The sequence below is a fragment of the Pleurodeles waltl genome, chromosome 1_1 (genome assembly GCF_031143425.1).
Source record: "Pleurodeles waltl isolate 20211129_DDA chromosome 1_1, aPleWal1.hap1.20221129, whole genome shotgun sequence".
Lineage (NCBI taxonomy): Eukaryota > Metazoa > Chordata > Amphibia > Caudata > Salamandridae > Pleurodeles > Pleurodeles waltl.
Window position 1 is genome coordinate 22,984,100 of NC_090436.1, and position 25,469 is coordinate 23,009,568.

The 25,469-nt window shown below is 46.6% G+C and overlaps 1 protein-coding gene across 1 annotated transcript in view; it reads right to left on the reverse strand.

The window, feature by feature from the left end:
• The window catches only part of LOC138255715 (uncharacterized), a 359,027-nt gene that overhangs the window by 204,458 nt on the left and 129,100 nt on the right, over window positions 1-25,469 (reverse strand). Inside the window, exons 4-5 of the mRNA XM_069205843.1 lie at window positions 5,759-5,851; window positions 1,418-1,498 (exon numbers count right to left, since the gene is read on the reverse strand). Of these exons, the coding sequence (XP_069061944.1) occupies window positions 1,418-1,498; window positions 5,759-5,851 (174 nt within the window). The remainder of the gene's footprint in view (window positions 1-1,417; window positions 1,499-5,758; window positions 5,852-25,469) is intronic.

Genomic DNA, 25,469 nt, shown 5'->3' on the forward strand with positions numbered 1-25,469 from the left:
CTTCCAGCTGAGTCTGTTCTGCCTCCTGCCAATGAGATGTAAATTCATTTGGGGTCCGCCTTTTCATCTGACTGCTGCTATTCTACAAGATACCAAAGTGTGCCTTTGTGTCTAGAGCTAGAAGTAGAAGCAGGACGCTTTCTACCAGCTCTCCACAGCTTAGGACACCTTCCAGCTGAGTCTGTTCTGCCTCCTGCCAATGAGATGTAAATTCATTTGGGGTCCGCCTTTTCATCTGACTGCTGCTATTCTACAAGATACCAAAGTGTGCCCATACGAAACTGTACTTCATGAAGTTGTCATTTACTTTTATAGTGTGTTTAATGTGGCACATTTCTAACTCGACCACTGTATGTCATGTTTTTACGTATTTTAATTGTGGATTAGAGTTATATTTGAAAACCGATTTAGTGCGTATGTCACGATTGAATGACTTTCTAGATTGCTTTCAGTACTCTTGTATATCATGCTCATACATGGGTTTATCTTTTACACTACTAATTTTAGCTCTGCTGTTTATTCCAATTATCTATCTATCTATCTATCTATCTATCTATCTATCTATCTATCTATCTATCTATCTATCTATCTATCTATCTATCTATCAAACCCTCTCTATTAGTCTTTGCAAGCCTTCTTTGTACCTATCTTTTCAATGTTTCTTACTTATTTGTAATAAAGATTAACAAAATCATAAGGAAAAAAAAATTTGCAAAGAGGCTGCCAGCGAATGGCGGATTAACTGGCTTTTTTAGGTCTGGTGTTATCCAAGACCTTTTGATTTTACTAAAAGTATGTGTGTAACAGTTACTTATAGCACTTTTCAGACAGATTGCACCTATTGGTCTGTTCTTGTGTCATTCAGATTTTTTCCACCCACTCCAAAAAGCATCATGAAGAAATGAGTCAACCGACTCCAGCTATTGGCTGAATTTACTGTCAGTTACAGCATGCTGCCCTTTCACAAGGAGTACATCCACACACAAAGTCGTTCTCTTCGGTGCCAGGGACTTCTATAACAATGTGTGCTCTTTGCAGACCATACATATTTTTGCCTTCAATCATTTTTTGTTCAGCTTATCCAAAAAGCAACAACAAAGTTTTGCAGAAACTACCACAAAAAAATACAAGAATTGCTAAAGCCAAAAGGCTGGCGTCCAGCGCCAGACTCCTGCCTTTGGCAATGCATGTTGAAGATATGCACCCATTTGAACATTGCTTCAAGAGTGTCTTGCAGCATGCGGTACACATCGGTGTCGGGTACATGCCATATTGTGTAAAAAAAGGAACAGACACCTGAATACATCACTATCCCAGGTACACAGCAGCGATGAACAATAAAGAAGGATCATGGATCTACTGTCAGAATTCTAAGAAAAAGAGACATTTAGAGAAAAATAGAAAAATCTGAACTTACCTTGCCGAAATTCTTGATTCAAAAAACACAAACTGCTGAGGAAAACGAGAACCCAATGACAGACTATCAGCGGAATTTGCACTACAAAGAAGCAAACGAATTATTTCAAGATGGGCACTAACTAGAAACAATATTCAAAGTTATTGATAGATCAAAATATAATGTCATCATCAAAATGTGTCAAACAATATCAAAAATACATCATAAAAAAAACAGAATGGTTGATCTTGATAAATAAGTAAAACACCAAGAATTAAACAGATAAACAATCAAATAAAAAATAAAAAAAGAATAACATTTTGCTAAAAACCTAGATAAATGGTCTCAACATACAACAATTCTCCAAGAATGAGCTAACAGTTTTTGCCTCATACCCCATGCAGCTTAAAGTGACTTTATACAGCCAGCACAACCACAGCCGCAGAATTGCTTCTGCACATCCTAAGGGACTGTATTCCATTTGCCAGGTCCTGGACCGGAATAAGGGAGCAATCCATCTGCTTCTGGGTTTAGCATATTTTGGGCAGCAAAACATCAAAGGTTCCTCTTTTTGGTCCATGAGAATATAAGAAAAGCATTGCAAATGCTTGGGCTTAACAGAATCCCACATTGCAGTATAAGTAGCAATTGGACGAGTCCCATATCTAAAGCGCATAGACCAGTGGTTCCCAACCTTTTGACTTCTGTGGACCCCCACTGAATCATTACTGGAACCCGGAGACCCCCACTAAATCATTATTAGAATCCAGGGGCCCCCCTATGAGTCATTACTGAAAGCTGGGGACCTAATCTGTTAATATTTAATTTTCTAAGCAGTGAGGGACCCCCTGAGGAGGCTTTGCGGAACCCAAGGTGTCCCCTGACCACGGGACCAAGGAGTCAGTTAATGTGACTACCATTCTCCAGCTTTGTCAGCATCGCTAAATTCACTTGCGCGTATTGACCTCAAAGATCCCTCTGCTTTGTCTGCCTGTTTTCTGACCATCCCCCTCACCAAACAGAAGAAGTGGTGTAGTTCTGCTTGCTTGGTATTAGCAGCCAAATATTGGTATGACCTTGCTCTTCCCCTCAGAAACATTCCAGAGAAAAAAACTGTTTCGGAAACAATTGAAAACTCATTGTTTAAGGACTAATTGATGCCTCTCCTTTTCTTGGCAGCTTCATAACTAGGGCTGGGAAACTTTAGTGGTAGCTGTGCGCTCTACTAAACACCTCATTCATTCATTCAGAACAAGGATGATTTGGTAATGTTTTTAGGTATGGCAGAATAATATAGTATATTTTATGCCCCAATTTGCTGAAAAGTGTATGCATGAGAAAGATGTTGAACAAAGGCAAAGAGTTTGTTTAGTGTCAACAGTGTGAACATGAATTTGTAGATATTAAGCTCTATTTAGACAAAGCTTCTTGATATCTTTGAACCTGGAGATGAAACATTTTTGATGATGGATGCCAGTTCGAAAGGACTAGATGCAGTTCTCATGCAGAGATCAGGAGGGCAAGACAGAGTTATTTTGTTTGTATCTCTTGGATTGACAGAGGCTGAACTTAATTATTATGTGACAGAAAAGGAGGCCTAAGGTGTGTATTGGACGGTGAGGACATTCCAGTGGGGGCCTAAATTTGAGATTAAAATAGAACCCAAGCCCCTCAAAGAAGTTTTCAGAAAGAAAGGTTTTGATTTCTTCTTTAACCATTTGATTTGTTGTATATTCCTGAAGTGAGTAATTTGGTTGCTGATTATTTTTTCAGGATGTGTCAATTACATGGTGTAGATGACAAAGAGAGTGATGAGTTTTTCAATGGTGAGACGTATGATAAGGAAATAAATGCCTGTTTAATCATTGATGGTATTGTACAAGAAGAAGAATGGGGTTAGGAGCTTGGTAACGATTTAACATTACAGAGGGCAGTCAAGATGATGTTGGAAGGATGGAGAAATAAAGGTGATTGTGAGAAGGACATACAAAGATATCGGCAAGTGAGTCATTAGTCTTACTGAAGGGTTTCCTGTGAGGGATAATAAACTGGTGCCCCCGAGTGGTCAGAGGAAGAGATTGAGAGGTAATGCACATGTGAGTTACATGGGAATATCCAAGACCAAATAAATGGCCAGGGAACAGTACTGGTGACCTGAAATGGACTCAATGAATTGAAAGAGTGATGAGGAACTGTGTAAAGTGTATGCAGGGTAATGAGGTGTTGAACTGTAGGGCCCAGCCCATAGTTATGGGGGAACTCACCTCTTATGCAGGAACTTGCCTCCAGGCCATGTGTGGATATAGTCTTGGATATTCCTGGTCCCATTAGGATAATATTGTGTGACAAGTATGTGCTTCTATGCATGGATATTTATTCTTGTTGGCCAGAAGTAAAGATTGTGAATTTCATGGAATCTTATGACGTGATACATTTTATGGAAGAACTGTTTGAAAGGGAGAGTTTTCCTTCTACACTGCTAATTGACCATGAAGTGTAACTTACTATGGGAGTGATGGAGGAGTTCTTTAGTGCAAGGGACATAAAGCATGAGAAAATAGCTTTGTATTATCCAGAAACCAATGGCATGATGGAGCACTTTAACAAAGTGTTGAAAGAAACTACACAGCATTCCTTGATGCGCGGTGCTGATTGGATGGTTGAGCTAAAAAAAAGTAAGGGAGTATAAATTAACTCAGCAGTCAACTCCGCTTTCTGGTTGTTTACAAGTGAACTGCCAATAGTGTTGTGTCCTCTATGGGTAAATGAGAAGAGAGTGAAAGTGGACAGTGGAGTTGGTGATGTGGAAGGATGGAGAGAGACAGAGAAAGAGAGGGAAAATATTAAAAAGGAAGGTGTTTTACGATGGGAGGAAAGCAGTCAAGGAAACTAATGTGCAAGTGGGCAACTGGGTAAAGATTAAGGGCCTGATTTAGAACTTGGCGGACAGGTTACTTCGTCTTAACAGTGATGGATATTCCATCCGCTGAAATCTAAATCCCATTATGTCCTATAAGATTTAGAGTTTGGCGGATGGGACATCCGTCACCGTTGTGATGGAGTAACCACTCTGCAATCCAGACAAGTGATCGTAGGATCTGGAATCTTGGTAGGGTGGCCAGGCATCAACCTGTGCATCCCAGTGTGGATGTGCGGATTCCAGGTTTTAAGTATAAACATGGGAGGAGGAGTCAATGTGTGAGGAAGAAACCATCTTATTTAAATGACTAATTAGTTGTTTTTCTGTATTCAAAGACCTTTTAAAGATGTAATAGTTTTACATTTTCATTTTGTTGTACATATTTTCAAAGTCATTTTATTATGGGAGATGTTTTATGTTGTATGGGGAGAGGTGGTGTGGCAATTTAGAATCATTATTTGTTGCCTAGTGATAAGAATATTAGGAGTTAGTCTTGCTGAAGTAGTGCTGACTGTTGGAGCCTGTTTGTGGATGGGGTCCATATGATCTCCTACCTACTAAAGAATACTTTCACCAACAACTGATACCTTCCGGAATTTCTTTACATTTAACACAAGGACTGATTTTCTAGGGTGGTGTTTTTTTTCCATAATGTATAATTTACGCTCAGTCCAGGGATAGCAATGGACAACACCTTTATTGTTGGTGGTCTCTATTTTAATCATCTTCAGTAGAGGGATGTTCTGCTGTGCAAGATTCAGCTTGAAATCTTGTGGACTTTTGTTTTCATTTCTTCTCACTACTTGTCCTCCCATCTCTGTATCCCTTTATTTACTGTGCACACCTTGCTCTCAAGTCTTCCTGGCCACTTTCTTTCACATGTAACATGGACGCTATCTGGCCCGACTGGCAAAGAAAAATCATACCTCTATGCCTACACTGGAAGCTCTAGACGAGCACCAGGCACATATTCTGCTGTTGACATCCCGCCCATTCAACGACAGGAAGAACAGTGTAAGTAAACTATGTTTTTCAAGTTTTCCTCTAAAGAATAATATTTTTTAAACTGCTCTTCCCCCATCTATAACTCTAAAATTGTGTGTGACCCTTTCTCTTACCCACCCAGAAACATTAATTAGAATTTCCTGGATAAGAAACTTCATAGGAATTCCCAACGTCTGTGGCTACTCATCCCTCTTCTCACCACCCCTCTCTTAACCTCTTTCCCCATCTCATTGCTACACCTACTCAAGAGGATATGTCCACACTGTTTCATTTGGCCTAGTGGATCATACTGGGAAATCTAGATTCCATGAATATAATCCCATTTCACTTTGAGAGTCCTCCTACATGTACAACTAGCCCTCTGTCTCAGCCACATCTTTGAGTACATGCAAACCCACACTAAATGCTTTTCAAACCAAACCTTTCAGTGAACTTACAGAGAACGCACGACACAAAAAATGCAGCAGTGTAGACGCCTTCCACGACAAGGATCTCAATCATCAGAGGGCAGTAGATCAACGAGGAATAGTCTGCAAGAAGAAAAACAACAGTTTAAAAAGTCTGTGCAGTAAATGGCCCTACATCAACTCTCACTACGAGCATCTCATTAGCACAAGTTATGTAATTCATTGGATGTGATTTGATAGGATGTCCAAAGGCCTGTGTGTCTGTTGCGCTGCAGCACACTTGTGTCAATGCCTTTTAGATGTGTACTGGGACTTTAACAACCCTTGCTGTCTTCAGATCTAAGAGCAGATTGTGGACCTTGAGGCCCATATTTATACTTTTTTAGCGCCGCATTTGCGCCGATTTTTTACGCAAAATCGGCGCAAACTTACAAAATACAATTGCATTTTGTAAGTTTGCGCCGCTTTTGCGTACAAAAATGACACAAATGTGGCACTAGAAAAGTATATCTATGGGCCTGAATGTCTTAGATTTCACAGGTCACCTGCTACATCCCAGCTGCGCTAATTCACATGTGGAACGCACTACAGCTGTTGTAGTTCATCATGAGAGAACACTTATTCTCGCATTTTATTTTAAAGGAGCAACTAAATTAACTCCACCAGGCGCTCAGAGGACTGCAGCAGTGCTGGAGTGTAAGAATCCAAGCCCAAGTTTCACGTTTCTGAAAAACACAATTTGGTGCATAGACCTTTGTACATTAGAAAATCAGGATACACTACACTAAGCATCCAAAAACGATAAACAATAAGGAAAAGGAAAAGATAGTATGCCACTTCAAACTGACACACAGAAGACAAAAAGAGCACAAAAGTGATTGAAGAGCACACCGTGTCCTCCCCGACTCTGTACACTTATTGGGTATTTAATTTACTTATAAATCCCTGGTAAAGTTGTATACCATCTACAAAGGGCGGGTCAATTAAATGCTACTAGTGGGCCTGCAGCACTTATTGTGCCATTCACTTAAGTAGCCCTTCCAAACATGTGCCAGCCCTGCCATTGCAGCCTGTGTGCAGTTTTAAAATGCCAGTTCGACTTGGTGAAATAACCCCTTTACCAAGCCTTAAACTCCCTTTTTAATACATATAAGATAACCATGTAGTGTGGTTAGGTATATGTATCCTTTGCGCGCTTGCTTCAGGCGTTAGGCCTTTGTGCACTTTGCCCTGGTGTATTTTTATTTCCTTTGCTTGCAGCATTGAGCCCCAGGCACTTTGCTCTAAATGCGTTTTATTCAGTTTCGTACTGTTATTTTTCAATAGCCAGTTCTACGGTTTTGTTTTATTTTCCAGTATCATACTGTTTAGCCTATTTCTGCGCTGGAGTTCTCAATAACACATTCTTGCTCACTCTGGGCTCCAGTCAAGGATACAGTCTGGTACATTGCGGACAGAAGTGGTAGGAGTTTAGTCTTTGAATACATTCGTGCATAGGGACATTTTGTGATCACACTGACATGTTAGATATAAAAACACCTCCTTGTCCTAATACACGCAAGAGGGAGATTCCGACCAGGAAACCACAACTAGACACTGACTGCCTCGTTGCAGATGCTGAACCAGATCACAGGCCTTTGCTCAGGTATGAGGGTTGATGATTTCCTAGGGACTCGGAAAGGCAAGCTAATAGCTTAACATGCTGTGCTCTAAATATAATCTATTGAGAGAGAATCGAATCTATTAACACCATGATAGCGTTGTTTTTATGTTTCACTCTCATAGTGACTATTTCAATCCTACAGTGTTGTATGGTTCAGGTTATTGCGGCTCATGCCTTAATATCTAAAATGCAGTTGTTTTATTAAAAACAATATATAAAACAGAAACTGCCTTTGTCATTTGTATATGAGATCATGCTATAAATGAGAGAGCTGGTTGGGACCTGAGTGACCACGATTTCCCTGAGAGGTTCTATAGATGTCATTTGCTACGCTGCCTAATCATCTCTTCCCCTTGGGAGAGACGAGGCACTGCTAGTTAGCTGGAGCAAAACCGGATTTAGGGTGACAGAGGTCCTTCCAAGTGGGTCAGACTCAGTCCCCCACATCGGGAACGATCCTGCTACCTAGAAATTCAGTAGTCTCATTTAGGATAATGAGAGCCCACGCGACATGGCGCCGCCAACGATTGGTCAGGCTCTAATTTTCGGGTCCGGCTGACTCTCTCGGTCTCATATATATTTTGACTTCTCGGTTCCGTTAACGGAGACGTCCGTGGCACTGAGAAATTCCACCACCACAATATAGGTATATCCTGGTTTTTGTGGTTGGTTGTTCAAGCTTGAACTCTGAGAGGAAAACCCCGATATTGGTGTGCCTTCTCTGGCCCAGTGCTGTTATTATAATGGCAAATCCTCAAGTAATTAACATTGCGCTTAATATGCGCCAACCGCTCACAGGTCATCTAATAGCACATGGTCTGACGAACCAGGGGGGTCCTGTTACTTTTGTGGTGGACGCCCATGCAGCCTATAGAACAGAGCTTTTTTATTCTTGGGTCGTATTTCCAGCAGTTGATGGGGGTACAAATACTTTTCATGAATACGCTATTGCGAACGTCCCTGGACAGTACAGGGCGTATGCATATTTAGAGATACCTTTATCTTATCAAGAACATAATAATTGGCTTGATGGCGCCCTCCCACACACAGTTGCACAAGTTAGGTTAGGTCCACTGAGTAATGATGGTCCTACCTGGCCTTTATTGGCCACATATACACCATATCCTGCGGTTGCTAACTTAGCGGTGGCTGACGTTCGTCGTTTATATATAGATTTGGCGACTATATTTAGAAGGTTAGTTCAGTTTGTGATGCAGACATTGAATACAAATGCAGCACGTGCTGCTCCGGCACAACCACATGCAGTGGTACCGGGAATAAATCCGGCCACTGTACACTCGGTAATGGGTAAAGTTCCGGCTAAACGAGAGGAAACTCCATTTTGGTTAGTGCAAAAAATTAATACGCTGGAAGCAGTATTTCCCCATACGGGACCTCAGGATAAACATAGAATATTGACGATGTGTTTGCCGTATGGAAGGGTTCCTACTGTAGGTCATTGTAATACCTGGGGCACGTTTTTTTCCACGCTCTACACTACAGCACACGGTACACCAACATTGGCTAATCTACCGGAGGTGCTAAAACAAATTCAAGATGTATATGGGGCTGCCCCAGCCTTAGATTTAGGGATGCAACTGATGGGCAACTTTGCAGCAGTTTCTTCTATCATATTGAGCAATCTCAAAGGGGAGGCAGTGGCGCTAGCGGTGCGTATGCGTCTTCTGGACGTCCCACAACTTAATCAAGAGCGGGAACTGCAGAGAATAATAGCGGAAACATACTCGAGTATCGGTCGTGATAGCCTAGGGGCTCGACCGCAAAAACCACAGTTGCAAGGTAAACAGAGTAAGGATTCTACTAAAATACAGCAACCTGAGGGTAATAAGAAGTGCTGGGAGAAAAAACAGCAAACACCTAAAAAAGAGAGGGGAGAATCTCCGCGACCGGAGACCCCGCAAAATAGGTACAATTTGAGGAAAGGGATAGTTTGAAAACTCCTGATAGATATCAATATACTGATACACGCCAATCTCGTTCCTTTCAGGACTCATCGGAAAAAAGAAATGAGAGAGGTGGTCGGTCAGAGCGGAGAACAGAGTACGTGAAACCGAGACAGGAATCACAACGCTCAACGGAGGTTTCTGTCAAGAAGGAAGAGAAACCAATACAACAAAAACAGCAATTTAAAAAGAAGAAGGTGGCGGCAGTCTCAGTTAGACATGCCACACAAGAAGAGAGTTCTCTTGAAGAACAAGACATGGGCGTTAGCACTGTTAGACAGCGCGGCAGAGGTCACAATAGTTCGACGGAATCTTCTAGAGCATCTGAAGGTGAAAGCAACTGATGACTTCATACAAGTCGAAACAGCAGATATGCGTGTCTCTGATCCCAATAGAGTTTATTTAGTGACTTTACAAATAGAAGGGGACATTGAGCGCACAGTAAACAACATCTTTTGGGATCGTGTAGTCAAATTATATGACATTCTGCTGGCCGAACAAGATTGGCCCCCAGACTTTGTTCACAACTGTCCAGTTGGGGAGGAGGTGATTTCACCTTCATTCTCACCACTTTTTCCGGGTGAACTCGCAGAGTCCTATAGTATCAAATGGGCTCTGGCACAAGCGCCTGCCCTATACAGAAATCATGTGGGGTGGGCTAGGGAGTCGCCTTATCATGTAATACCAATAAAGGGCGAACCTCAGCCACAACTGCAATATCCTATAAAATTTGAGGCAAGGGCATCGGTAAGGAAAATACTAACAGAATTGGAGTACCAGGGAGTTATAGCACCCGGTGTCTCACCGATGAATAATCCCTTATTTCCTGTAGCTAAACCGGACCATTCTTATAGGATAGTGGCGGATTACAGATATTTAAATGGACATACACGCACATATGCAATACAAAATTCACACAGCGCTGCGCTCATGAATAACATAGTGCGTAAAAAATACAAAACGACTTTAGACATTTCAAACGGATTCTTCTGCCAAAATATAGCACCCGAAAGTAGGGATTTTATAAGTTTCAGTGCGTTTGGCTCTCAGAAATGTTTTTGTCGTCTGCCTCAGGGGTATAAGAATAGCCCAGGACTATTCTCGGCTCGTGTGACTGAGATTTTACACGAGTTGGACCCTGAGGCTTTGTCATATGTTGATGATATTTATCTGACAGACGATGAGTTGCTACAACATTTAAGATGGGTAGCCCGCATTGTTGTGGGGTTAGCCGATGTTGGCTACAAATTTAATTTCAAGAAGTCAAAAATAGCCTTCCTCAGCGTCATTTTCCTGGGGTACGAGCTGTCGAGTGAGGGCAAGAGCTTAGCGCCACAATTCTTGGAAAAATGTGCCCAGTTGCAACCTCCTAATACGATTCGAAAACTCCAGTCGTTATTGGGATTTCTAAATTTTGGCAGAACATACATTCCAGATTATGCTACACGTATAAAACCATTATACGAATTGATACGTCCACATTTTTCAAGTAGGTTTTGGACGATTGAGCATACACATATTCTTCGGGATTTACAGACTGATCTCTTAGCAGTAAAGCATTTACACACACGGGACAATAAGACACATTTGGTAATCAGGGTTATACCTGGGGCCGTTGGATTTACATATGTCACCTTCAATGAGGGTGAGACTGTCCCGATAGCATACAAATCCCACTTGTATTCTGCTGCAGAACAACGATTTGCACAGACTGAGAAAATTCTCACTGCTGTACCGATGGCTGTGATTAAAGAACGATCTCTTGCCCAGAGGCAACGCATCATTGTAGTTTCCCCGGTTCTGGCCTTAGAGGCTGTTACTAAAGCGAGTGTTCCAAATTCGAAAGCATTACACCCACGATGGATACAATGGGCAACGTCTTCGACAGCCACTGATGTAGACTACATATTTGACCCTAAACTGCAGACTCAAGAATTTCTTCAATATGAAATGGAGTACCCAGTTCCCGCTGGCACATTGCCTATTGATCAATATCAGGTGGTCATGTACACCGATGGCTCTGCGCAGCCGGCGGTTGGGACTAAACAACAGTATTCTGCTGCATGTGCGGTGGTGAGCGGACAGATTGAGGGGGAGAAGTTCTGCCCCCAACATACTTATACACAAACTTTGGGAGATTGTACAGCACATTTGGCTGAGCTGAAAGCTCTGTTGCTAGCACTAGAACATGTGGATCCAGCGGTATTAACTTTACTGGTTTGTGATTCTTATTACTGTGTTCAGTCTTTCAATGAGTATTTACATTACTGGAGGTTGAATGGGTACAGAGATTCCAAGGGTAACACCATTAAACACAAATTACTGTGGGGGAAGGTTGCGGATCTGAAAGAAACGCTTCCTAAAGTCCATGTTGTGCATACACTTGGACACCAGCGCGTTGGAATACACGTTGCTGGCAATACTTTGGCTGATGAAGCCGCAAAGTCGGCAGTGGCAGTTGCCACTGTGGCCGCAGTAACTCGTTCGAGTTCCAGACCAGACACAGAGATTTTGGCTGCCATTAAGGCTACAGCTGATGGCACGCCATATCCTAAAGGATTCCCTTCTAAATATGATTACTGCATGGGTGGTGTGCTTAACACTGTAGTTAAAATACCAGGCGTTGGTGTACGTGAAATGCCCAATAATATTGAACAACCTCGATTAATTACTGCAGCACATGAGGGGGCGGCATCTGCACATGCCGGCGTGGCTGCCACGATTTCAATCTTACAGGCTTGTTATTGGTGGCCTGGTCTCTATAAAGAGGCAAAGCATTATGTCCTTTGTTGTGACATCTGTCAACAGATTAAAGTTTCCACGGCTAGACGCCCGCAGCAGACACCCCTTCTGATTTCCAATCAACCTTTACAGTGTGTGTACTTGGATCATTGTGGTCCATTGACACCTGATCATGCATACAAATATATATTGGTAGCTGTAGACTCGTGCTCCAGATTTGTGTGGGTCTGGCCACAGCGCTCGGCTGACGCTCGGACTGTTATTAAAGATTTGCGTATCTTTGTCGATACATATGCAGTTGCGGCTTTTCATTCGGACCAGGGCCCTGCTTTTGCCTCTAAAGCATTCAGGGACACCATGGCTTCGGTGGGGGTCCAGCTCCAGTTCTCGTCTCCATTTCATCCAGAGGGAAATTCTGTTGTGGAATGTTTAAATCGCGATTTAAAGCAATCCTTAACGGCCAGAGTTATAGGTACGGGTCGTAGCTGGCTAACCCACCTTTATGGAGTACAGAGAGCACTGAATAACTTGCCTAGAAGGTCTCTGGGGGGTCGTACTTCATATGAGTGCCTGTTTGGAACACGTATGTTTGTTCCTGATCTAGATGGTCCTGGTGTGGAGGCGGCGGAAACAACTTTTGACATAAATGATCGTGTCACTGTTTTGCAGGATTTACAACAATTTCGTGACGATAACTCCTCTGCCAGTGCTGCCACCACAGGAATTAAGGATGAACCAGTAACACCTACTGGTTGGATTCCCAGCATTGGGGATCTTGTGCGTGAAAAGGTCGCAGTAAAGAAATAATTTGACCCTTCGTATCGAGCACCAGTCCCTGTACTGGGTGTTCACGGCACAAGAACTGTGATTTTGCCACCGCTGCAAGGGGCCAAAGGTAATCGCTCTGTCTCCATCGACAATGTCAAGTTACAACATGTGGCCGATTCTGCACAGCAGACCAAGAGGAACGCCCAGTAGTTCCCGAATCCCTCTCACTACTGGGGATGATGTTCCGCTGCAGGTGATTTGCACCAACACTGTTCCTTCTCCGAGCTTGGGGAGGGTGGAAGATGATCTTGCGATTGTTCCACTTACAGCGAATAATTTGGATTCTTTTGATCAAGTTGCTGTGACTACTGATGTCTCTGAAAGTGTTGTCTACAGCGTCCCACGAAGGGAGACTCAATCTGCTCCTTTGTTTACAGTTGCTCCTTTTGCGAGAACTGCCTCCGACTGCTTTAATAACAATGACGATGCTGTGTCGGACTCTTCGTCCTCTTCAACACCAGCCCTGGGTCCACGTAAGCTGTTGTATAGGCTCAAAAGTACCTATTTTGTGTCTCCTTGGAACTGTCTTTGGCTTTTGATGACTGTGATGGCTTTTTTTCTGTGGCTGGGGTTTGTTGTTACCTTTTTTCTGGTGATACATGGTCATTTTCTTCCTGAACGATCTGATGTTCAGCACGTGGAGCAGGTGTTGAAACCACATTTTTCATCACACGTGGTTCGAAGAGACTTGTCCTTTGTGAACATTTCTGCCGTACCGATTCCGGATGGGATTGTGTGGGATAGAGTGATGTTTGATATATATATGGTCCAACTGAGACGATTCAAATACCATATGTTCTAAAGTTATCAATGAATATTATAGTTATACCAGGCATTGTATCTGATGATTGGGATGTGAAGACAGTTTATGCTATGCTAACTGAATTGCAGTATTATACTGTCTATGAAAGTGAAGATTCTTACCAGTTCAGGGATAATTATGGTGACATGTTCTGTTACAATCATTATGGTCACCACTTTATTCATAAAGCCAGTAGCCCTAAATCAATATTTGAATATATGCAATGGGAACATTGCCCAACTCCTCCGCAGGGAAGTTCTAAAACTTATTATGATAAATTTACGTATTTTTGTGGGCATCATCAACAGAATGCCAAGTCATATTACTTTAGGGTAACTCCGCAAGTTAATAAGCAAATGTTATTGACTGATACTACATTGTTGTACTCAGATTTGTTTGTGTCCAAATTATCAATTGAAGGCTATGAATATTGGTCCAAGACAATTGATTTGAAAAGTGTTTGGGGAACAAACAATTGGCAAATGCGGGGTAGGGACACATTGTTTAGGGCATGTATTATTCCTGTCCAGATGATTTTTTTAAATGGTAGTGTACAACAGACTAGCTGTTTAAGTTTAGCGACGATTAAGGAGTTAAATGTGCCTAACATACCTGTCCCTTCCAAATTGAAAGATTGGCAACAATATATTAATGCAACGTTTACTGAGCTTACGGACTGGGTCCAGAATGGTACGCTTAACACTTCATTAACACGTCCAGGCGGGTGGTTATTGTGGCCCATAGACACTATTTTTTTTAAAAATATATTTTTATTAACATTTTGCTATTACAACGTTACATATTTATTCATTTCACATGCACTTTTATATCTGCTTCTTATTTTGTACTTTTTCGCTTATTGCTCGATCTTTGTTAACAGTCGTTTTATTTCTCTTTATTCAACCAGTTACTCTTTTACTTATTCAATCACTTTTCTTTGTTACAGCTCTTTGTTCTGCATAAGCAATAGTCAAGCAACAGGTTTAAACCCCTTCTTCCTTGTAACTTGGAATAATGATATAGAGGGTTAGGTGCCACCCAATTGGGTGTGGGAGGAAGGAGGAAGAGGCGGGAATAAAAAAGAACAGGCCACACAGGGCCAACCATGCGGCTATGTGCAAATGATTTTTATAGTTGTTGAACTGAAGGTGCTATGTCAGATCCATTTTTTTTTATTTTTTATTTTTTTTATTTTTATTTTAAGCAGGGGGTGATATCGACCCAGGGCGCAGGGACGCGCCGTGTAGACGGAGGGGCACGCACACTGCCTATCATGTTCGATGGCGAGGTGGGGATCCACGGCCCAGCTGCCTTCAGGCCTCTACACTTAATGAAAGCCACGTGGAGGTCGGGTTTGTTCTGGGCGCCTATCTATGTGCTACAATCGCCTGGCTCCGACCTCGGCGTGGGTTGGGAGTCGCTGGTTTCTCTTGCTGGGTTCACCAATCTCCTAATTATACTCTCCCAATTCGTCACTAAGTTCTCCCACCCCGGAGCTATGGGAACCCGGCGGATACTCCTGGCTTCTTCTGCTTTTAGGACCTGTAATTCAGCTCTAGCCCACGTTAATGTATCATTCTCCCAGACAGTCAGTAAAGGACAACCCGCAGCTTTCCAGCCCCTCGAGATTAGTCTCTTATATAGTGCCAGGGTGAGGTCCAAAAAGCGCCCCTTCACTTTTCCACGGAGTGCCGTTGGTCCAAGGCCCAGCAAGCACATCTCGGGGCTGGGTCTTAACTCAATCTCAAGCAATTCAGTTAAGGTAGTCAACATTTCCTTCCAGCCAGTCTGGATCACCGGGCAAGTCCAAACCATGTGGTCGAAATTCGCCCCACCCCCCCCGCACCTCGGGCAGGTCGCTGGAGATCCACCGTATATACGGAACAGCCTGTGGGGTGTGAGGTATGTTCTATGCAGGTAATTATATTGAAGGTACCTTAAGCGTGTATTACGGGACACCATCCGGGGGTAAGCCAGTATCTTTTTCCACTCTGAGTCTGTGAGTTCTCGACCAACCGTGCCCTCCCAGCCTCCTCTCAGTGAACGTAGGGGGTCTAAAGCTGCCTCAACCTGGGACCGATATATCTTGGTGATGAGACGTGTTTCCTCACCTAATGTCATCAGTGAGTGCAAGACCCCGTGTGTGTCAGGTTCCGCATTTGCCGTGTCCCAGTGAGCCCTAAGGGTATGTACCAGTCTCCCGTACAGTAGAAACTGTCCACCGGGAACACCCTCCTCCATCAAGTCAACAAATCCCCTCAGGACTCCCTCTTTGAAAAGTCCTCCCACTACTTCTATTCCCGCTGCTAGCCAATGACTGAGTCCCATACTTCCCGGCCCCCTCCCCCTGGGTTCTATAGCAAGTACTGCCAGCGGCAGAGCTGGAGAATACGGGTGACCAACTCCTACTCTTTTCGTGCATCTTTTCCAACATCCTATTGCCACTTTTATCATTATGTTGTTCCCAGGGAGAGTTATCTTCCTGTTTGCCATGTTTGCCGCAATCCACGCCGTATCAATCACTCCCTGGGCCGTATATAAATCCAATTGGCCCCGACCCGTAAGCCACCCGGCTATCCACTGCAATTGGGATGCAAGGTAATATGCCTCAAAGTCAGGTGCCCCCAGGCCTCCCGCTTGGGGAGGCCTGCAGATGGTCACGAGAGTGGTACGTCTTCGCCCACTATCCCAAATTAGTTCTCTAAGCAATGTGTTCAGATCACGGAACCATGCCCGGGGTATTAGCAGCGGTAAATTGGCAAAGTAATAGAGCAGTCGGGGGAGCATGATCATTTTGGATAGCGCCACTCTAGCCATCACTGACAATTTTAAAGAGCGCCAGAATGTTACTGATGATCTCAGCGAACGAAGCGCTCCACCTAGGTTACCCTCTCTTAGGTCAGCCATACCATGGTAGATCTGGATCCCCAAGTATCTAAATGTACGCGGAGCCCATTTCAGGTCCACCGGGCACGCTATGGGGCGACCATATCCAGACGTCAGGGGGAACACATATTTTTTATTACGGTTAAGTCTTAATCCTGATACTAAACCAAATTCCTCAAGTACGTTCAGGGCCCAGGGGAGTCCACTCGCCCCGTCTCTAAGGTATATCAAAATGTCGTCTGCATATAGCGAGATAATGTGATCCCCTGGTCCCCACCGAATCCCTCTGCCCGCTCCTTCACCTCGCACCCACGCCGCTAAGGGTTCCATCGCCAAAGCGAACAACAATGGAGACAGGGGGCATCCCTGTCTAGTTCCCCGATACACTGGGTAAGCAGCTGAGACCGTCCTACCCGTCTTGACCCTTGCCAATGGGGACGAATATAACAGGTTCACCCAGGCAACCCAGCCACCACCCAGGCCCATTTTTAACATTGTCGCCCTCAAGTAATCCCATCTGATCGAGTCGAAGGCCTTTTCAAAGTCCACAGCTAGCAAGGTCCCGGCTGGTGGCTTCGCCTCATCAGGCATATGCATTATAGAGAAAATCCGCCTAAGATTCAAGGAGGTGCTGCGACCGGGAATAAAACCGTTCTGGTCAGGGTGCACCAGGGTCGGCATAAGGGGCAGTAACCGATTAGCTAGTATCTTACTCAAGATCTTAAAGTCGCTATTTAGCATTGATAGTGGTCTAAATTCTGTTACCGATGGATCACTAATGTTTGTTTTTGGGAGCGGCACAACCAATGCTTCACGGAGCGTGGAAGGGAGCACCCCATTCTTTACCGCCTCCATATACATTTCCTTCAGTCTGGGAGTTAATAAGGATTTATACTTTTTATAAAAATCCATCGGAAGACCATCTGTGCCCGGGGTCTTCCCAGGAGCCAGCTGCGTGATTGCTTCGTTTATCTCTTCTGCAGTCACTGGACCCCCCAGGCCGGCCCCGTCCTCCGGGCTCAAAGCCGGCAGAGACATCCGTGTTAGGAAACCATCAAGGATCCCCACCTCCAAGTCTGTGGGCTTCCTATACAAGTACGTATAATAATCTTTGAATGCGTCGTTAATGGATTCTGGACTAATTCTGCGTGTCCCACCCCTGTCCAATACACTTGCAATAGGACCACTATCACCATTCGGGCGCACTAGCCATGCCAAAAGTCTACCGGATCTCCCCTCCTCTGATTGCATGGATACCAAGTATCTTTGCACACTGTGGCATCTAAGACGCTCTTCTATTCGGGAGTGCTCCCTACGCGCACTCTCGTACTCTTCATCCGCTTGTCTTGTGGGGCCCTGTCTCAACTCCCCCTCGTGGATGACCTTCTCCAGTGCGTTTAATTCTCTCTCAAGTGTACGTTTTATCCCCACTGACTGTCCCAGACAATGACCCCGCGTCCCCACCTTGAGTGTCTCCCACTCTATGCCTCTGGAGGAAGTGGATCCCCGGTTATCCTCTATGTGTTCCTCTAAGTAGCTTTGTACCCCCTCCCTGTACGCTTGGTCCTCCAAGGCCGACGGAAGCATTCTCCATGCCGGTATAGGAGGTCTGTCCCGAGATACATTCAATGTCATCAATAGAGGATTATGATCAGATATTGTGCGGGCAAGGTACTCCGCGTGGGTCATATTTCGGGCCAGCCCTGCTGTGCAAACTATTCTGTCGATTCTAGTATGTACCTGGTGGAGGCCCGAGTAAAACGAATAATCCCTGGCAACAGGGTGTTGTAGCCGCCAAGCATCCACCAGTCCCCAGGCGTCCAGCCACTCTGCTAGTTTTTTTGCTGCTTTAATTGATGTTGCTCCCTGCAGTGGGGGGTTAGACCTATCTAGGTCGATATCAAGCACTGCGTTAAAGTCTCCTCCTATTAGTACTTCCCCCGTGCATTGATGAGTGAGATGCCCAGACAGGCCCGTCATGAATAATGCTTGTTCCTGGTTGGGGGCGTATATACAACTCAGGGTCAACTGGAGCCCCTGTAGTTTCCCTTCTAGAATGACAAATCTTCCCTCCCTGTCTATGTTGGAGGAATCTAGCACAAATGGAACTCCCGCTCTAATCCAAATTAGGGTTCCTCTTGCGTAAGCTGAATATTCTGTGGCAAATACCTGACCCCTCCATCTCCTCCGTAATTTCTCCCCCTCTCCGGGCGCGAGGTGAGTCTCCTGTAGCATAGCTATATGCACCCCTCTTCTTTTTAAAAAGGAAAGAATTCTATGTCGCTTACTCGGAGTGCCCATCCCCCTAATGTTCCAGGTCATAGTGTTGTAGCCCCCCATCGTATTCTTAGAACCCGTTGTACATGGAGTCTACACGCCCCCGGCCCCGGCCAAGCCCCCCAGAAGCTTGCACCTTCATTATGATCAGCCCACATCGCACATATAGCCGGTATAACTAATAACAAAAAAAACCAACTCCCCTTCCCCAGGGTGCCTCCAAAACTGTAGGCTGCCCAATAAGTCCTACAACACTGCAGATCACACAAACACATCAAGTCAATACTCGCCGGTCAGGGTTGACAGGCGAGAAACAGGTCCGGGGGGCGGCCAGGTCCGGAGGGGCCACCGTACTTCTTATCTTGACTCGCCTTTCAGCGCCGGTGCGGGTTCTGTTTAGATCAGTTCATCAGCCGTTTGTGGGGTTACCTCCGGTGCACTAGTCGATCCCCCAGAGCCCTCGGGCGAGGACACCACTATGTCTTCTGATTCCTCTTCAGAGACCGCCGGCGGAGACGATTCCACTCCCATCTTGGCTGCCGCTTTTAGGGCTTCTCTCTTTCCAGTCTCCCTTTGTGCCTGCGTGGGTGCTAGCCGTCGGCCGCCCCCTGGCCTTCTCCCTCTCAGGGCCCGCCGGGACCCTCCCCCACCGCGGCCCCCCGGCGCAGGCCGCGCCGGGCCCGACCCCGAGCTCTCAAGCCACTCCCATGCCTCCTCCGGAGTCTGGAGGAAAGTGGTTTTCCCCTCCACAATCACTCGTAGTCTTGCTGGATAGAGCAATGAGTACTGTATCCCTTCTTCTCGTAAAGTTCTTTTAACGGCCAGGAAGGAGGCACGCTTGTTTTGGACCTCCAAGGTGAAGTCAGGGAACAGTGTTGCTTCGCCATTGGCCACTTTAAACGGACCCAATTCCCTGGCTTTCTGCAGGAGGATGTCTCTGTCTCTATAGTGCAGGAGTTTAGCAATTACAGCACGGGGCGGTCTGCCAGGGGCAAGCGGTCTAGCCGGCACCCGGTGTGCACGTTCCAATGAATAAAAGGGGGTCAGGCATCCTGGTGCCACAACCGTACTTAGCCATTTCTCCAGAAACTCCACCATGTTAGTCCCCTCGACCCCCTCAGGGAGACCCACCACGCGAATATTGTTTCTCCTGTTTCTGCCCTCTGCGTCCTCAGCTCGCCGTTCGAGCTTCGCCACTCTGTCTGCCAGAGAGGTCACCTCCGCTGATACTTCTGCTTGTTTTGGGACAACTTCCTCTAGTGTTGCTTCTGCCTCCTTTACTCTGTCGGCCAATTTGTGGTGGTCGGCTCTCAATAGCCCCACCTCTATCGCCACCTGATTAATGTCACGCTGTAGAGTGGATTTGGTGTCCTCAATGGCACCCAGTATCTTGTCCAGGGTGTCCTGAACCTTGGTTTGTGACTGGCTCTGTGTGGTCAGCTCGTTGTCCGCCATTGGTATCAGTGTCATGGGTTCCATGGCTTTGTTCTTGTGTCTGCCCTTGGAGGGCATTGGATATGCAGAGGAGGGCGTCCCAGCGAGGCCGGCGCGCTGTGCAGGTAATTATACTGCCTGCTGTTGGCCTGCCCGTTCACCCAATCTGTTGCCGTCAAGATCTCAGGTTCTGGTCGCTCTAGGAGGAGTCTCAGACACCATGCCAGTCATCCCCAGCTCGTTGGGCCACAGTAAGCAGGTGCGCCCAGGATCCTCGATGTCGCCGTGTAGCTCGCCTCCGCCGAGCGTCCCCACCAGCGGCGCAGTCGGAAACAAGGTGGTTTGGATCGGGTCGGGGGTGGCGCCTCCCCCAAGACCGCGCCGCCCTGCGCGGGAGGGGCAGCCGCGGCAGGCCCCCAAGGCCGCGCCGTCTCCAGTAGCCAGGAGGGACCCCAACCCCGGGCAACAATGGTGCGCAGTCTCAAATTTCGGATGATAACAGCAATCAGCACGGGGCGGACCCTCGCCGCCACACCCCGCGACGGGCGATCAGTGTCCAACTTGAACCGTCCTAGGCGCAGGGGGCCCCCCCGCCACCATACAGGGGGCACCCGGGCAACGACCACCGGCACTGCAGTCGTACGGCCCCCAGGGGGCACAGGAGAAGCGGGCTCCCTATCAGTCCTCCTCGGGGCGCCTCTTGTCCCCTTGTCTCCTCACCGTCCGTGCCCCCGCAGCCGGGAAGCACCAGGCCCCGCCACCCGGGTGGGAGGCCGACTTCACTCCGTCCGGCGTCCCCACTCGGCACTCCGATCTGCCCCTCACACCTCGGGGCGGGCCCGCGCACAGCCTCCGCGCCCGGCGCGGCACGCCGCACGTCCCAGGACCGCGGCCGCAGCCCGCCAGCAGGCCCCCGGGCACGATCCCCGCCGGGCCACACGAATCCGCAGGGGGCCACCCCCGGGGCAACGGCCCCTCGCCAGTGGCCCCACCCGCAATCGCCGCTCACCTCCTCCTTCGCTCCGAGCCAGCGGCACCTCAATTCAGCGCGGGCAGCCCCGCCCGTCAGCTAGGCCGCAGCCGCTCCGCAGCCCCGATCGGCCCCGGGAACCTAGGCGCTCACCCCGGGGGCCAAGCCGCGCCGCCACCGTCTCCCCACGTCTTCAGCAGTCGTTACGCTCCACTTTGAGCGCGACACTGCCCGCCCCAGCGCGTCTAGGCATACGTTTGAAGTCGGCCCCTCCGGAGCCGAGCGGTTAAGCGTGCGCCATGCTCAGCTCCGTGGCCACGCCCCTGTGGCCCATAGACACTAATGGGTGTCTTCAATGTTTTGTCTCCTCTTCGTGGGGTTTCAGGACTAGTAGGGCAGACCCTCGCTACATATCACCAGAACATGCTGATATCATAACTACATATAGTGTGGGGAAACTTTGTCAGCAATGGTTGAAGTCATCCACGCTAGATGCAGTTAAGGCACATCTCACTTTGCTGTCTAATTCTACTGACTTGCAAGATTTTTTGTCAGGCCCCAGAGTGCCCCGGAGGAAAAGGTTTTTGTATGAAGTATACAATGAGATATGGAAACTTTCACAACAGGAGGCAGCGGTCCGGTTGAGGCAGATAGATCAGGAGAATTTGAAACAGGCATTGTCTGTTGTGGATAATGGAATGCATACCCTGTCCGACCGTGTATATACGATTGATAATATTGTTTCCTCTGCTATAGACATTATTAGATCAGATATGTCTTCTTTATATCATGGGCAGAGTCAGACGTGGTCCATTATGTAGTTAGGTTGGACTCTACAGACATTGAAGGCGGGTCGCGTTCCATGGCAACACATCAGAGCGAGGGAGATATTTTTTTCCTTTAATTTGACACGCCAGCAACAGCTGATGGCTAAAAAGGAAGCAACATATGTGATGTTGAATATTGAAAAGTTGGAAAAGTTGCCTTTTACTGTGGCTGAGATTCCATCAGCTGAATGGTTAATACACAGGGTTATTAATTTGCCTATTTCTACTCTGCAATTCACTTCTTGCTTGAGGCATATTCTGGTGGGCAGATATGAGAAGTTGGGAGACAGTTACATACATGAGGTGTGGGAGCTTCCCTTTTTATACAGATGTCTTAATGGGATGAAGGAGGTTTTTCTTAGCGGCAGCGAATGTGAAACTTCTGTCAGCCATTCAATGGTTTGTAAGCAGCTGTCCTTGCATGGGGCGTGTAATGCCTCAGTTGCGAATTTAGCTTGCTATCTAAAGGGAGTTTCAGACCCAGTGATTGAAAACAAGTTCCAGGTGCTTTCAAACAGCAGCTAGGTCCTTCTTAACAGTGAAGACTGTTGTGGAATGCATGCCGGAATAGTTTACGTAGTTGTTGTCACCAAGGCCGTTACGTGCTGCGGGAATGTGTTGTTTCCCCCCACTCAATTTAGGGAGGTAGCAGACATCTGGCCTCACATTGCTACTTCAAAGATTAATTTCGACAAGTTGAGTCGACTAAAGGCTCTATTGTTTCAAAAGCATGTGGCCCTCACATCTGCACGTGAGACCTACGCGCTTCAGGTGGCGAGGTCATGGGCGGAAATACAGTGCCCTTTTAAATACTAACTTTCCGAGCCACTTTGGTGAACTCGTGGGACGTATATATAATGCGTCCAGCACTGCTGGAATTGCACATTTTGTCAAAGCCGTTGGTGTTGGGTTTGCTCATGCCTTCTCTTCTCTATTCGGTTCAATACCTTCGGCTATTCATTCTAGTTTCGGAAGCATCTTTGGAGGGTTTCCGATCACTTTGGCTTTATTGGCTGGTGTTTTGCTGTTGCTGTTGTTTTTCCGCAATGGCTGTCCCACTACGTCAAGATCCAATATGGGCGCTCCCATCAGCGCAGCTGTGTCGTGAACGCATGATGCAGTATTTTGGAGCAACACTCCTGGAACAATTGGAGTATGACTGGTCTTTGTCATTCCGGACAGTTCTGGATTGTGTGCAACCCGTGTTTCGGTGCCTCTGGTGTTCGTTTGAACATGCATTGACTCTTCGTCTCTCACTGCAGCGCCCCACAGTGGTTGATGCTACTCTGTTGATGTTCCCGATTAGGGCTCATTCCCAGACATGTGCACTGCGGTTGCGTTTGCTACGTGAGGCAGTTTACGAGATTCCCTTCCTGGAGGAAGATGGTATTGTCTCGTTCATAGGCCCTACACGGGGTGCCGCCTTGGATGGTTCTGGGGCTTGGAAGCACACCTGCTCCGTGTTACTATTTGGCGTGGATCTTCCGGTGTTGACGTCTGCCGAAGTGGAGGATATCCTGCTTTCCGTGGCTTCCCTTTGACATTGAGCTTTTGTCTGAATTGACATTATCTTTTGATTCGGCTTTGCAGTCACATGCTTTAAAAATTCAAATTCGGTTCTATGCTTTGCTGTCCTCTGGACTTGTCGAAATATGTATAATATATATATTTTTATCAGGGGCATATTATTAATGTTTGATTAGAACCACTTACTACCGACAAGGGAAGGGTGTAGTGTGGTTAGGTATATGTATCCTTTGCGCGCTTGCTTCAGGCGTTAGGCCTTTGTGCACTTTGCCCTGGTGTATTTTTATTTCCTTTGCTTGCAGCATTGAGCCCCGTGCACTTTGCTCTAAATGCGTTTTATTCAGTTTCGTACTGTTATTATTCAATAGCCAGTTCTGCGGTTTTGTTTTATTTTCCAGTATCATACTGTTTAGCCTATTTCTGCGCTGGAGTTCTCAGTAACACTTTCTTGCTCACTCTGGGCTCCAGTCAAGGATACAGTCTGGTACACTGCTGATAGCAGTGGTAGGAGTTTAGTCTTTGAATACATTCGTGCGTAAGGTCATTTTGTGATCACACTGACATGTTAGTTATAAAAACACCTCCTTGTCCTAATACACGCAAGAGGGAGATTCCGACCAGGAAGCCACAACTAGACGCTGACTGCCTTGTTGCAGATGCTGAACCAGATCACAGGCCTTTGCTCAGTTATGAGGGTTGATGATTTCCTAGGGACTCGGAAAGGCAAGCTAATAGCTTAGCATGCTGTGCTCTAAATATAATCTATTGAGAGAGAATAGAATCTATTAACACCATGATAGCGTTGTTTTTATGTTTCACTCTCATAGTGACTATTTCAATCCTACTGTGTCGTATGGTTCTGGTTATTGCGGCTCATGCCTTACTATCTAAAATACAGTTCAAATCAAATCATTAACATTTATAAAGCGCGCTACTCACCCGTGCGGGTCTCAAGGCGCTAGGGGAAAGGGGGGGGGTTACTGCTGCTCGACAAGCCAGGTTTTTAGGAGTCTCCGGAATGCGGATTGGTCCTGGGTGGTCCTGAGGTTGGTGGGGAGGGAGTTCCAGGTCTTGGCTGCCAGGAAGGAGAAAGACCTCCCACCCGCCGTGGAACGGCGGATGCGAGGGACGGCAGCGAGCGTGAGGCCAGAGGAACGGAGGAGGCGGGTGGGGACGTAGAAGCTGAGGCGTCGGTTGAGGTATTCCGGTCCCTTGTTGTGGAGGGCTTTGTGTGCGTGGGTGAGAAGTCGAAAGGTGATCCTTTTGCTGACTGGGAGCCAATGCAGGTGTCTCAGGTGTGCGGAGATGTGGCTGTTGCGGGGTACGTCGAGGATGAGGCGGGGCGAGGCATTTTGAATGCGTTGCAGGCGATTTTGGAGTTTGGTGGTGGTCCCAGCATAGAGGGTGTTGCCGTAGTCCAGGCGGCTCGTGATGAGGGCGTGGGTCACGGTTTTTCTAGTGTTGGCGGGGATCCAGCGGAAGATCTTGCGGAGCATGCGGAGGGTGAGGAAGCAGGCGGAGGACACGGCGTTGACTTGCTTGGTCATGGTGAGAAGGGGGTCCAAGATGAAGCCGAGGTTGCGGGCGTGGTCTGTGGGGGTCGGTGCGGTGCCGAGGGCCATGGGCCACCAGGAGTCGTCCCAGGCGGACGGGGTGTTGCCGAGGATGAGGACTTCCTTTTTGTCAGAGTTCAGCTTTAGGAGGCTGAGCCTCATCCAATCTGTGACGTCCTTCATACCCTCTTGTAGGTTGGTCTTGGCGCTGGCGGGATCCTTGGTGAGGGAGAGTATAAGTTGGGTGTCGTCAGTGTAGGAGGTGATG